Source organism: Salvia miltiorrhiza, chromosome 3 (assembly GCF_028751815.1).
Source record: "Salvia miltiorrhiza cultivar Shanhuang (shh) chromosome 3, IMPLAD_Smil_shh, whole genome shotgun sequence".
NCBI lineage: Eukaryota > Viridiplantae > Streptophyta > Magnoliopsida > Lamiales > Lamiaceae > Salvia > Salvia miltiorrhiza.
This window is the reverse complement of record NC_080389.1, coordinates 11010311-11023595: the sequence shown is the minus strand read 5'-3', so window position 1 is coordinate 11023595 and position 13285 is coordinate 11010311. Positions and strand designations below refer to the sequence as shown.

The window sequence follows — 13285 nt, the reverse complement described above, 5'->3', positions numbered from 1 at the left end:
TTTTTTTTCTCAAGAAACAAGATGTTGACTAATTGTTTTTGATTGTAAGAAACAAGTAAATATCGATCTTAGGACCAAAACATATTATTTTTTCTCTTACTTCTTAAATATTGAATCTTCGCAAGCAATGGCTGCATGTCCAACTTGGCAACTTGATTAGGAAATGCTACATGTGAAAAGATTACTTAGGGTGCGTTTACTTTGATTGTAAAACTCAAGAAACAAGATGTTGACTAGGATGTCAAAAAAGCCCGAAATCGACGGGTCGACCCAAATAGATCGATAAAAAAGGTGGGTTAGGACTGAAAATTTTTAGCCCGAAAAAAATTTAACCCGAATGGCCCGAACCAAAAATAGCCCGAGCCCGATAGGGTTGGCCCGAAAACCGAGTGCATGGGTTGGCCCGATTAATCGAACACTTTCTTAATAATTGATTTCTAAACTTTAATACTTTACTTTTTAATTTGATAATATCATTTTGATGCTTGTGTAATATGTTTTGATTTTTTCTAACGATTAATAATAAATATTTATGATATAAAAGTCATAGAAAGATAGTAATTTATGTTATATCTATATACAACTTTTATCATAAACAAAGTTAAAATTAGATATTATGTAAATTTACATTAAAAAGAAAACTAATTTTTGTATTTAAAATAAGGTGAAATGTTTTGATTTAAAAAGCACGACATATTTTTATTACAATAATATGATTATCCATATAAAAAAATCGTAAATTTGTGGGCCCGAACAGGCTAGCCCGAAACCAAGTGGGTTAGGGTTAAGGTCGAAAATTTTTAGCCCGAAAAATAAAATAACCGACTAGCCCGAATTGAAAATAACCCGAAACCGAGTGGGTTGACCCGATTGACATCCCTAATGTTGACTAATTGTTTCTGATTGTAAGAAATAAGTAAATATCGATCTTAGGAGGGATAATTGCGTGAAAATACACAAATTTTGTCAAAAATTCATATTTGACGCAAAGTTAGGAATTTACATTTTAATACACCAACTTTCGTTGTTGTCCAAATTTGACACGACTTAATTCTTAAAAATTCAAAAAACAACCCATTTTTGTAAATAATTATACAAAGACCCACTTATGTTATTATTTGAGACATTTAAACCAAAACAAGATATTTCCTTATGATGTTTTCTTTTAATCTTTGATCCGCGCCTAAAATGGTTTAAAAGAAAACATCATAAGGAAATATCTTATTTTGGTTTAAATGTCCCAAATTATAACATAAGTAGGTCTTTGTATAATTATTTACAAAAAGTGGTTGTTTTTTGAATTTTTAAGAATTAAGTCGTGTCAAATTTGGACAACAACGAAAGTTGGTGTATTAAAATGTAAAATCCTAACTTCGCGTCAAATATGAATTTTTGGCAAAGTTTGTGTATTTAGGTGCAATTTTCCCATCTTAGGACCAAAACATATTATTTTTTCTCTTACTTCTTAAATATTGAATCTTCGCAAGCAATGACTGTCCAACTTGGCAACTTGATTAGGAAATGCTACATGTGAAAAGATTACTTAGGGTGCATTTACTTTGATTGTAAAACTCAGGTGAAAAATATTACAATTAAAATATAAATTTGTGTATTTTTTACCTTAATTGAAAGTTCAGGAGAAAATTGTAATTTTCACCAAAATTTCTGTATTTTCACCAAAAATAAATTGGGTCTAGATCCCCCAAAATTTGGGGCCCTAAGCAGCAACGCATTTGAGCATATGGTCAGCTATGGGCAAGCTTATGGTGTGTAAAGAGGCTGCCTGTTCAAATAATATCATTATAATCAACATTCTACACATTAATTAATATTTGATAGAATGAAAATGAAACTAATGTACGTATATTTCCAGCAGCACAAGCGTCACAAAACTGATGTATCTTTTTGCAGTGAGAATAAGACAATGAGTGTGGAGTGAGAATGAAACAATGATTCAAACGCTGACCATAATTGTTGCAGCCAGTGACGTAGCCAGACTTTTCAGTCGGGGGGGGCAAATACTCTCTTGGTTCCAATTAACTTCGTAAGAACAGACGGGAAAAAATAGGAAGACAAACTAGAGAATATTCAAATTAATGCCAACAAGCAAAATGTATCAATAATGCAGATAACTGTATTTAAGAATTGATATTCACAATACTTATATCGGAGATCAAGTCTGTATTACTGATCTTCGTTGCAATGGTTTTGGTTGTCACCATCTTTAACTCCGTCAGATGGTTCATCAACCCAATCGCTTTCGGGAGGGTATCCAGATATGGACAATCCTGGATTTCTAATTTCTTGAGCCAATACATTGGATCTTTTCCACATTGTACATTTCTTAGATTCCACAACTCTTTGATGCACAAGACTAGGAGACTAGGGAATTCATCGTGCAAAATCAACGTTTCTAAACCAATGTATGCATTCCTCAATTTGAGGTAACTTAGATTGGGTAATTTCCCTAGTAGTGGCATGGGGTCTTCATCAAGACAGCTATCAACCAACGTCAATGATTCTATATTTGGAGGGAAACTTCTTGGAAGCTTCGCAAGGAGTCTATCCAATTTGAGTGTTTTGAGATTGTCTAGAATACGAAGCTTATCCAAACAAGGCATGCTTCTAAAACGATACCCTCTTAAGAGTAGGTGTTGAAGATTCTTCAAGTTAGCCAATGATGCCATCATCATCTTGCTCTCATAAGAGTTTATGTTAGAATATGGAGGTGACTATATAGTGGTTTGAGTGTGGTGAGTGATTGTAGTGAAGTGGTGTAGAGAATATTGTGAGTGTAGTGTGTAGAAGATAGAGAGTATGATTTTAGAGTGGAGCTCTTGTCTCCAAAGAACTTAGATAATATTAGATAGAGTGATGTTTTGAGATAGTTACAAATGGCTCACAAGAGCTCTATTTATAGGGGTGGGAAGATCTCTCTAGATACCACTACATTAGTTTGTATCTAGAATTCTCTACTAGCATCTACTTAAGGAATTCTCTAGATACTATATAAAAAATATCTTATCTCTAGAATACTCATACTTGTCCTAGGTATTATTTAATTAGAATATTGTAGATAAATCTAGCTAGTGGTGAATTATCTAGAATATACATAGCTTATTCTTACTTAGAATATTCTAGATAAATGCATCACACTTCAATTCTCCTCCTTGATGCATTTATCGGTTACTCCAAGCATTCTTCGTAGAAATTGGAATCTGTCCCTTGGTAGTGCTTTGGTGAAGATGTCTGCTAACTGTTGTTCTTCTGTTGGACAATACTTCATCTCGATAAGTCCTTTGGCTTGGACATCTCTCACGAAGTGATACTTGATGTCGATGTGCTTGGTGCGATTGTGCTGAATTGGATTCTTAGCCATTGCTATAGCTGACTTGTTATCTTTGTCGATGAGTCTTGCGGTTCGCCCATATCCGCTAGTATTCTTCTAAGCCATATAGCTTGACATGTTGCAAATGGATGGGCTAATGGATCCTATGCATGCAAATGGATGGGCTAATCCCTTTTAAATCAAAAATTGACCAACCTATGGCGGACCTATACTTCCTCAAAACATTTAGCAATTGATCAAGCTCATAAGGAGAAAGGTAGGATGATACGATTACCGGATACGCCTCATCCTCACCAAGGAAGGCGTATTTCAAGTGTTCGGGAAGAGGCTTTAACTCCAAGCTAGGAGTCTTCTTCTCTACTCCTTCATCTTTTGGCTCTCCATTCCTCAAGTCCAAGAAACATGCCTCTCCTTGTGAAATTTCCTGCACATAATTCATTTCATTAGTCTCAACAAACAAGTTAGAAGCATTAAACTCATTATTATCAACAAAAGAGAATAAAGGGTTTAGGAGGCAAGCGTCCATTGGGTTGTTGTAGGTGTGGTACTCCTCCATGTTGATGCAAGACTCTATCACTTGCATCATCTTTCATTCATCCACCCTCCTTTCTTCTTCTTCATCCTTGTACTTGAGAGCCTTGTGGATTGAAAAGGTGAAGCTCTCATCATTCACTCTAAGGGTTAGTTCGCCCTTAGCAACATCAATGAGGGCTCTTCCCGTTGCCAAGAAGGTGCGTCCAAGAATCAAAGGCACATCTTTGTCCTCCACCATGTCCAAAACAATAAAGTCCACCGGGAAGATAAAATTGTTGACTTTCACTAGGACATCCTCTACTATCCCCTTTGGATAAGAAACGGAACGATCCGCCATTTGAAGAGCAATTGTGGTTGGCTTGATGGTACCAATCTCTAATTTGTTGAAGATTGAGAGCGGCATCAAATTTATACTTGCTCCCAAATCACACAAATCTTTTCCAAAGCGATCATTCCCAATATCACAAGGGATTGTGAAGCTCCCGGGGTCCTTGATCTTGGTGGGTATTTTCCTTTGGAGAACGGCACTACACTCTTCGGTTAGATTGACCGTCTCATTCTCTCCCATCTTTCTCTTGTTAGATATGACCTCCTTTAGAAACTTTGCATAGGAGGGCATTTGTTTCAAAGCTTCAACAAGTGGGATGTTGATGTGCACTTTTCGAAAAATCTCAAGGAATTTGGAGAATTCATTCTCTACATTCTTCTTTTGATGCCTTTGAGGAAAAGGGATTGGTGGGCAATAAGGTGGTGGAGCCACGTACACCTCCTTCTTCTTTCCTCTATCTCCTTTTTCCTTGGAAGGGTTGCCATCTCCAACTTCAACCTCAACACCACTTCTATCTTCTTCGTCGGGCATCTTGGGCTCTTCATATGTTGTCCCACTCCTTAGAGCAATGGTCTTGCAATGCCCCTTAGGATTCACGATTGTGTTGCTTGGGATGATTGTTTATAGACTCGGCAATTTGTCCCACTTGTATCTCAAGCATTTTCAATTGCTTGGCTTGAGCCTCTAACTTCTCATCCGTTCTTGTCATGTGAGCTTGAGTCGTGGTCATGAACTTCATCAATATTTCTTCAAGGTTGAGCTTCTTCTCATCCTTGATCATGCCATGGCTCACCGTAAATTCGGGCGGTGGTTGCAAGAAATTGTTTGGATTGCTATAGGAAAGGTTAGGATGACGATTAGGTTGGAATCCTTGAGTGTATTGCCCTTGCCCTTGGCCTTGATAACCACCTTGATGTGAAGGCCGAAAATTCCCTTGGCCTCGATTGTTGTTGTGGATGTAGTTCACATCTTCAAACTTAGCTTGCTTCTCCACCATAGGCTCGGCCTTTGATATTGATATAGCATCAATCTTGCTATTCATCGCGGCTAGTTGGGCCGTCAAGAGAGCCATTGGGTCCGAGCTTGAGGTGGCCGCCACTTTTTTCAAGTTGATCATCTCTATCGGAAATTGAAAGCTATTTGCGGCTAGGTTCTCAATGATGTGGGTGGCCTCCTCATGGTTCTTCTCTAACAAGGCTCCACTCGCCGAAGCATTCATATCCCTTTGCATTTTGCCGCTACATCCGGTGAAGAATGAGCAAATGATTGTATTTTGGTCTAAGCCGTGGTTGGGACACTACCTTAGCATTTCCTTGAACCTCTCCCAAGCCTCATAGAAGGACTCTCCATCAAATTGTTGGAATTGAACAATATCCTTCTTCATCTTCATGGTTTTACCTGGAGGGCAGAACTTTATAAGGAATTTTTTAGCCATCTTCTCCCATGTAGAGATGGATCCACCTTCCAAGGCTTGATACCACGTCTTAGCCATGCCTCTTAGGGAGAAGGGGAAGAGCCAAAGTCGAATGGCATCTTCCGGAACTCCATTGACCTTTATGGTGTCACAAATCTCCAAGAAGTTCCCAAGGTGTCCATGTGGGTCATCTTGAGAGAGACCGGCGAATTGGTTTTGTTGCACCATATTTATGAGGGCCGACTTGAGCTCAAAATTGTTGGCGTTGATTCTTGGGGCATGCACTCCCCCTTGTTGGACAATGGGTTGGAACATATTGCTAATAGGTGGTGGTGGAGGGGCATTTCTTAAAGCTTCTTGCTCATTGATTTGCCCTTGCATGGCCTCCAATTGCCTTTGGAGTTGACGGATTAGGTCGTGATTTTCTGCCATAACTTCCCCCAACTCTCTATCTCTTCTTGTTCTTGCTTTGTTGTGTCGGCAAAAAGCTTCAACCTCAAGGTCTATAGGTATAAGAGGTGCACCCTTAGACCTTGTGTTCATATACTACCTATCAACCAACAAGAACAAGGAGTCAAATCACAATCTTAAAATAGAAATAAAAAAATAAAGCAAGTAAAATGTCTAAAGTAGTTAAACACAATGAAGCCAAATATCACAAGTAATCAAACTAAACTAATCCCCAGCAACGGCGCCAAAAACTTGTTCGCTAATTATTTTCACCACGCTGCAAGTATACGGTGTAGTTGCAACATAGGGAAGTAAGGTCGTATTCCACAAGGATTAGTAGTTCAAATTCTAGTGATTATCCTAATTCATTATGCTAGAGCTATTTAGACTAAACAATGGAGTGATTGGTTTGATTATCTAACTAAATACTTAACAAGTTCAAAGACAAATAAGATCAAACAAGCAACGTGGATTAACAAGTGATGAAAGTGGTTTAGGGATTAGGCATCGATGAATTAGCAATGGACTTCAATTTAGCTCAATATTAGTCTTGATATTCCTATTTATCTAGAGTGATCTCCCAACTAGTTCTAGCCCCCTCCCGGACGACTAAAACGGTAGATTACGGGTCATAGTTGCCGTCCCCGGTCAACTTCTAACCTATAACTCCCAAAAGCACACTAAGATCGATAAACTCTCATCCAACTCTCAACCTCCCGGTTTATTAAGTCGATATGTTTCAAACACCTAATCTATTGAAATTATCCTCTCCCAATTCAAATTACAAATTAGAAATGCGTAAAGAGTGGCCAACACTTCATACAAGGAATAAAACTAGGGCTTGAAAAGATAATAACAAGGAAATAATCAAGACATATATTAAGCTTAATAATCAATCCATTACATAATCTACTAGCCTAACCCCCAAACCAATGGGGGATTTAGCCTATCATGTTCAACACCAACATACCCAACATAAAAGGAAACATAAATGAAAGAGAGAGAAAGAATGGACAAATCCTATTTAAGAGCTTGCTTCAACCCTCTTTCCTCTTCAATGCTTTCTTCAAATCTTAGTGGTTGAGTGTAGTTATGGAAGCTAGGGTTTGGGTATGGAGGTAGGAAAGGGTATTGAATGTTGGGGAAGATGAAAGATGTGAGGAATGGGGGGAAAATGGGGTTTTTGGGCTCAAAATCACGTCTGGGGCCCACTTGGGGGAAGCCCCGCCCTTTTCCCGCGATCACGGCCCGCGTCCGCGGCCTGCGAACGTGGGGGATGCTCAGGGGACCCGCGGTCCCAGCCCGCGGCCACCACCCGTGGCCGCGGGGGTGCACTGGATTGACGGAAGATGCCCGCGGTCCCATCCCGCGGCCGCGGGTGGTGGCCGCGGGCGATGGTCTTCACACGGACGCGCGGCCGCGGCCTCCTGTGCACGGCTGACTTTGTCAGCCCTGTTCTCCCTCGTCCGAGCTCTGATTCGGGCGCCGTTCACGCTCATGGATTCCTCTCGAGAAGTACTTCGATCCTATGCCCTCACAATTCTCCAATTAACTCTTGATTTGCCCTGAAAATACTTAAAAACTATACCAAGCAATCAAGACTTCATAAAACTCAAAATTGGGATACAAACACATATTAGCAATCAATTCATGGGGGAAAATGACAACAATTCATGCGATATTGAGGTACGAAATCCATGTTTGTCAAGTTTATGGAATTTTTTGTAGATATTTGATGGGTAATTCACGGATAATTGACGGGTAATTGTTGGGTATTTTTTACGGGTAAACGGGTTTCGCGGGTATGGATAGTAAGTATCCAAATCCATACCCACGAACTAAATGGATAGTGAATTGCAACCACGAAACTATCCGTATATATCAAATGGTATCCAAACCCACCCTAATAGGTTCGGATTTTTGCGGATATCCGTTACCCGCGGATAGATTGCCATCCCTAATAGTGCACATGTGAAATAGGAATTAATTAGATTAAGAATTATCTAGACTAACTCTGCTTAGCCACACAAATTAAGTCGGCTAAAGTAATGTAACCGACTTACATTACTATAAATATATGGGTAACCATGTTGAGTAGTAGTGAGTAAAAAAAAAAGGTTGATCATCAAAATCTATCTTCCTACACTACACACAAGTCCACTTAAATCCTTGTTCGGTGAGTTAGTGCTCTTTCAACAACAACTAAAAGAAAGGCATTTTCAAATCCTCCCAAATCTATATTCTTTCACATTTAATATTTTTTTATTTTAACAATTCTTACTTTTTATGTTTGAATAATAAAGCTTATAAGCTAAAGAGATAATTTTAATTAGAAAAGATGAGAAAAACTCTTCTCTTCTTATCGCAAACCCAGCCCTAACCATAAATCACCCTCTGTTGGTTCCCCCATCTCAAACGGCGTCGCAACAATTGACTTTCACATCGCAAAAATCACCCTCCCCAATTGCAAACCCTAACCATAAATCACCCTCCGGTGATTCCCCCATCTCAAACGGCTATGTCGCAGCAATTAACTTCCATATCGCCGTCGATGTGCCGCCGACGGTGTCGTCGTCGTCGATGCCCGAAATAGCCCAATTCAACGTCGCTAAGTAGATTAGCCTCGGTTGTGCGCGCCTTCTCAGAACCTCTCGGAATGTCTCTTCGATTATGGGTAGAGGAAGGCGACGAAACCTCGGAGGATCTGCAGGGGTGGTTGGGGAAAGAGGAGAGAGAGAGAGGTGCGGTGGTGGGGGAGGGCAGCAGGGGGCGGCATAGGGTGACAGAGGGGGCGGTGAAGAGAGAGGTGTGGTGGTCCGGCGTATCCATGAATATTTTTTTTTATTTTTTTAAAAATTATTTTTCATGTGTCAATTAATTTTCAGTCTTAGTAAGCTCCGTGTCAGCTTGCAATGGCCTAGAAATTGCCATGTCAGCTTGGAGCTTCGCCAGAGCAAAAAAGCATGGAAAAATTGTTCAAGCCCTTAAATTCAGGGAATTTTGATAAAAAAAAGTACATAAAAAGTTTGGAAATCCGACCAAAGTTCATGATTTTTCGTGTAATTAACCCTTTTTTTTATCCCTTCTTTTCTCATAATAAATTTACAACTAAAAGAACACACCCTTAGCGTGTACTCCATTAATAATTTTTATATATTTATCCAAGAGGTGGTCTTGGGTGCAACACACCCTGACCCGAACTCGTATATTGACCCAAACCTTGTAAATGACACTATTTGGTTATACAAATGACAATGCATGTAATTGACACTATTCGGTTATACAAATGACAATGCGTATAAATGACACTATAACATTGTAAATTGACACTATTCAGTTATACAAATGACACTAATCGTGCAACTGATACTATTCAGTTATATAATTGACACTGTGTATAATCGAATTGTGTCAATTATAGGCACTGTCATTTGTATAAACGAATAGTATCATTTACACGATCTGGGCCAAGATATAGGTTCGGGTCAGGATGCAGATCAGGATCTAGATGCAGGAGTTTTTGTGTTTATCCAAAAGTATACTTGAAACAACCTTATCCAAGGCATTGGACTTTGGGCTGCATCGGGCTGGTCAAGTCAGGTTGGGTTGAATTAATTTTTTTTATTAGAGTTAATTACCCATAAAATACAGAACTTTCATTCAATTCTGGTTTTGCATACAAACATTAAAATGTGGCGTGATAATTACTAAACTTTTGATTTTATCTTATTTTGCTCTAATTCAAATTTCGGCCAAATTCCAGGCTATTTGCCAATATTTGACGTGGCATATTTATTCTTGCGTGACAATTAATAGGCAAAATAATATGTTTTATTTAATTTCTTATTAATAAAAAAAGAGCACAAAACAAATAACCCAAATAGTCAATAACTTAATATATCAAATCAAATAATAGTATTTTTTAGTTGAATTAATTAATTGAATAAATTCAATAATAGTAAGAGGATTCCAAGAAAAATTCGAAGAAAGTAAATTTAGGTCGCTGCGATAAGAAGCTTCGGATGAAATTGTGTTTAAGTGATTAATTCCCTTATGTTAGGTGCCCAAGAAATCAAATGAGTCAACTAATTTGATTTGTACATGTTATTTGCAATAAAAAAAAAATCTAAGAAAGCAAATTTGAGTTATTTGCTTTGTGCTCTTTTTTTATTTTTTATTTTTTTTGATTTGATATATTAAATTATTGATAATTAAAATATTTTTGGCTGACACACATTTTTCTTGAAATTCGCTTACTATTATTGAATTTATTCAACTAAAAAAAACTATTATTTGATTTTGATATATTAAGTTTTTGACAATTTGGGTTATTTGCTTTGTGTTTTTTTATTGATAAGAAATTAAATAAAAAGTATTATTATGCCAACTATTTACCACACAAGAATAAATATGTCATGTCTAGGGATGGCAACGGGCCGGATTTGGACCGGATCTCATCAATACCAGATCCAGATTCGTTTTAATTTATGGGATTCAGATCCGCCTCAGATTCAACATATCTGAAAATTTGAGATCCAGATCCAGATTCGTCAAATCCGCGGGTCTAGATCTATGGATCTATTGTTTTTAAATTAAATTAAAAAAAAAAGTCACAAAATCAACAACATCTAGTTTCCATCATAAAAAATATTGCACAAAACATATTCATGCAATACAAGTCTCAACATAGAAAAATAAGTCACTAAAAATTCAAAATAAACAAATCTCAATGCTCAAGTCAATGATAACAAGTCTTTCAAATTACATTTCCTAAGAAAAAAAGTCCCCATAGTGTATTTTTTTTAATTTTTAATATATTTAATATTATTAATCAAATAAATATATTAAATAAAATGGATCCACGGGTCGGATCCGGATCTAAAATTTCAAGATCCAAATCCAAATTTGTTTTAAAAATTGAGATCTAGATCCGGATCAAATTCATCGGGTCCAAAAAATTGAGATTCAGACCCGGAAAAACGAATTTGAATCTAGGGATCTGGGCCAGATCTAAGATCGACTGTCATCTCTAGTCACGTCAAATATTGGCACGCCATGTCAATTCGAAATTTGGCCGAAATTTAGATTAGTAGCAAAATCAGATAAAATCAAAAGTTTAGTAATTATCACGTTACAATTTAAAATTTGTATGCAAAATCAGAATTGGATGAAGTCAGTTTTTATAGGCGAGTAATCCCTTTTATTAATCAAACTAGATATACACTCCATCTCCATACCAGAACCGCAATCACCGCAACCGAATACCGAGCAATGAACTTGAAAAAGTTTCTCTCTCCACTTTGAGAGAGCATGCGCAGCCCACGGGCTTGACCTTTACGCCCTCCGTTTCCCATCTGCCGACGTCCGGACCGTCCCCACCGCCACACGGCGATCGGCCCCTCAGCTGCCGCCGCCGTTGACTTGCTCCGATCGTGAGTGGGGCGCCACTGCTCTAGAATCCGCTCTCCACTCAAGGCCGCTGCTCTCGACTCCGGCCCTCCACACAGGAGTCGACTCCGCCCCTCCACGCAGCGCCGCTGCTCTAGATCGTGAGTGGTGCGCCGCTGCTCTCGACTCCGCCCCTCCACACAGCGCCGCTGCTCTCGACTCCGCTCTCCACTCAAGACCGGACTGGTGCGCTCCTCCACTCCGCTCCAGACGACACGGCGTCCGATCGTGAGCTGAGCGCCGCTGCTCTCGGCTTCACTCTCCACTCACGGCCGGACTGGTGCGCTCCCCACCGCAGCCTCCAGCCGTTTGACGTCGATCGAACACTGTGCGCCTGCTGCACCTCGACCCCCTGCTGGTCTGGTGCGGCTTCGCCGGACCACAGCGGCGGACCCAGCAGTCCATCGAGAACAACGACGCGGCGTCTGGACGTCCTCCGCAGCCTCCGTCATCCTCCGGAACGGATGATGCGGTTCTCGTCCTCTCTCCCCGATCGAAAACCCTTGTAAGCTTGAAAAGTCTTTTTTTATTGTTGAGGTGCATCGTTTATTCAGTTTGTTTTCCTTCTTCTTTTTTTCGTTGTTTGTTTGGCTCGATTTTGCTCGATCTGGTTCAGTGCTCTATTCGGATAAATCGAGCATTTGCTGTTTTTAGTTATCGTGTTTGAATTCTGTTGTTGCCCAAGTAAGATTTCCTTTGGATGGCATGAGCAACCCTACACCGCCTGCTTCCATGACTTTAGATTTTCCTCCAATCTCCAACAACTTTGTAAGGCCTCTGCCTGCTTCTTCCGGTAAGAACCAAACTCGGCCCTCGGAGGTTCCCTCGAGTTCAACTCTCAAACCCGCTTTTGAGAACAGCAAGAGTCATTCCGAAGCTCTTGTCAAATCGACGCTGCATGGAATATCTAGCCCTAGCACTGAGGCGAAAAGGAACAAACTCTCTTTTGCGCGAACGGTCCAGCGATCAGTTCCCAAACCAGCAGATGTTTTCGCCCAGGACTACAACGCTCTTCACCCTGTAAACATTGGCAACAAATCTATTCTTCGGATTCCAGAATCCCTGTATCAAAGTAAACTCAAGGAGTTTGAGTTCGCTATTCACGCCAGGCTTTTGCTGAATAAGGGAGACGCCCCCAGATTTGCTTCTGACATTAAACAAGAACTCATGGCTTTATGGAAAACCTCGGATGCCATCCGTGTGGTGCCACTTGGAAAAGGTTTCTTTTCGATAATTTTCGCGAATGAATATGAGCTTGCTACGGCAAAATCTAGGGCTACTTGGAAATTGAGCAAAGGTATTATTCGAATCAGGGAATGGGTTCCGGATTTTGACCCATACAAAGAATCATCTGCTCTCTCCCAAGTCTGGCTAAGAATCTATTATCTTCCTCACGAATACTGGCATCCGGAAGTGATAATCGGCATCGCCAGATATGTCGGTCTTCCTATTAAACTTGATGGTTTTGCGTTCTCTGGGCAAGTGGGTCACTTTGCTCGTGTTCTTGTTGACATGGATGTCTCTAAGCCTATTCCCGAAACTCTCACGGTGGATAAGGGGACGCGCTCGTTCGAGGTTGAATTCGTATATGAAAATTTGCCGCATTTTTGTGGCTTTTGCAGACTTGCAGGTCATAACATTGCTCAATGCCGCCGCAAGAAACAGCAGGACAACAACACTGACATCACGAATCCCACAAGCTCGGATCAACCTTCTCTCAAAACCATTCACAACAAAACTATGGGGAAAGAATGGCAGAAAA

The 13285-nt window shown here is 39.7% G+C and overlaps 1 protein-coding gene and 1 non-coding gene across 2 annotated transcripts; one reads left to right on the top strand and one right to left on the bottom strand.

Annotated features, from left to right (window-relative positions):
• Window positions 1–3938: 3938 nt before the first annotated feature.
• Window positions 3939–4502, bottom strand: LOC131018317 (uncharacterized). Its single transcript, XM_057947041.1, has one exon. The coding sequence runs from the start codon at window positions 4500–4502 to the stop codon at window positions 3939–3941; it is 564 nt and encodes a 187-aa protein (XP_057803024.1).
• A 989-nt stretch (window positions 4503–5491) lies between these two features.
• LOC131019289 (small nucleolar RNA R71) lies at window positions 5492–5598 on the top strand. Its single transcript, XR_009100208.1, has one exon. It is a non-coding gene; the product is annotated as a small nucleolar RNA R71 (small nucleolar RNA).
• The last annotated feature ends 7687 nt before the right edge of the window (window positions 5599–13285 follow it).

What these genes read in the sequence shown, in the direction of transcription:
- LOC131018317 (XM_057947041.1), bottom strand. Translation starts at nt 4,502, where the DNA reads ATGCCCTCCTATGCAAAGTTTCTAAAGGAGGTCATATCTAACAAGAGA.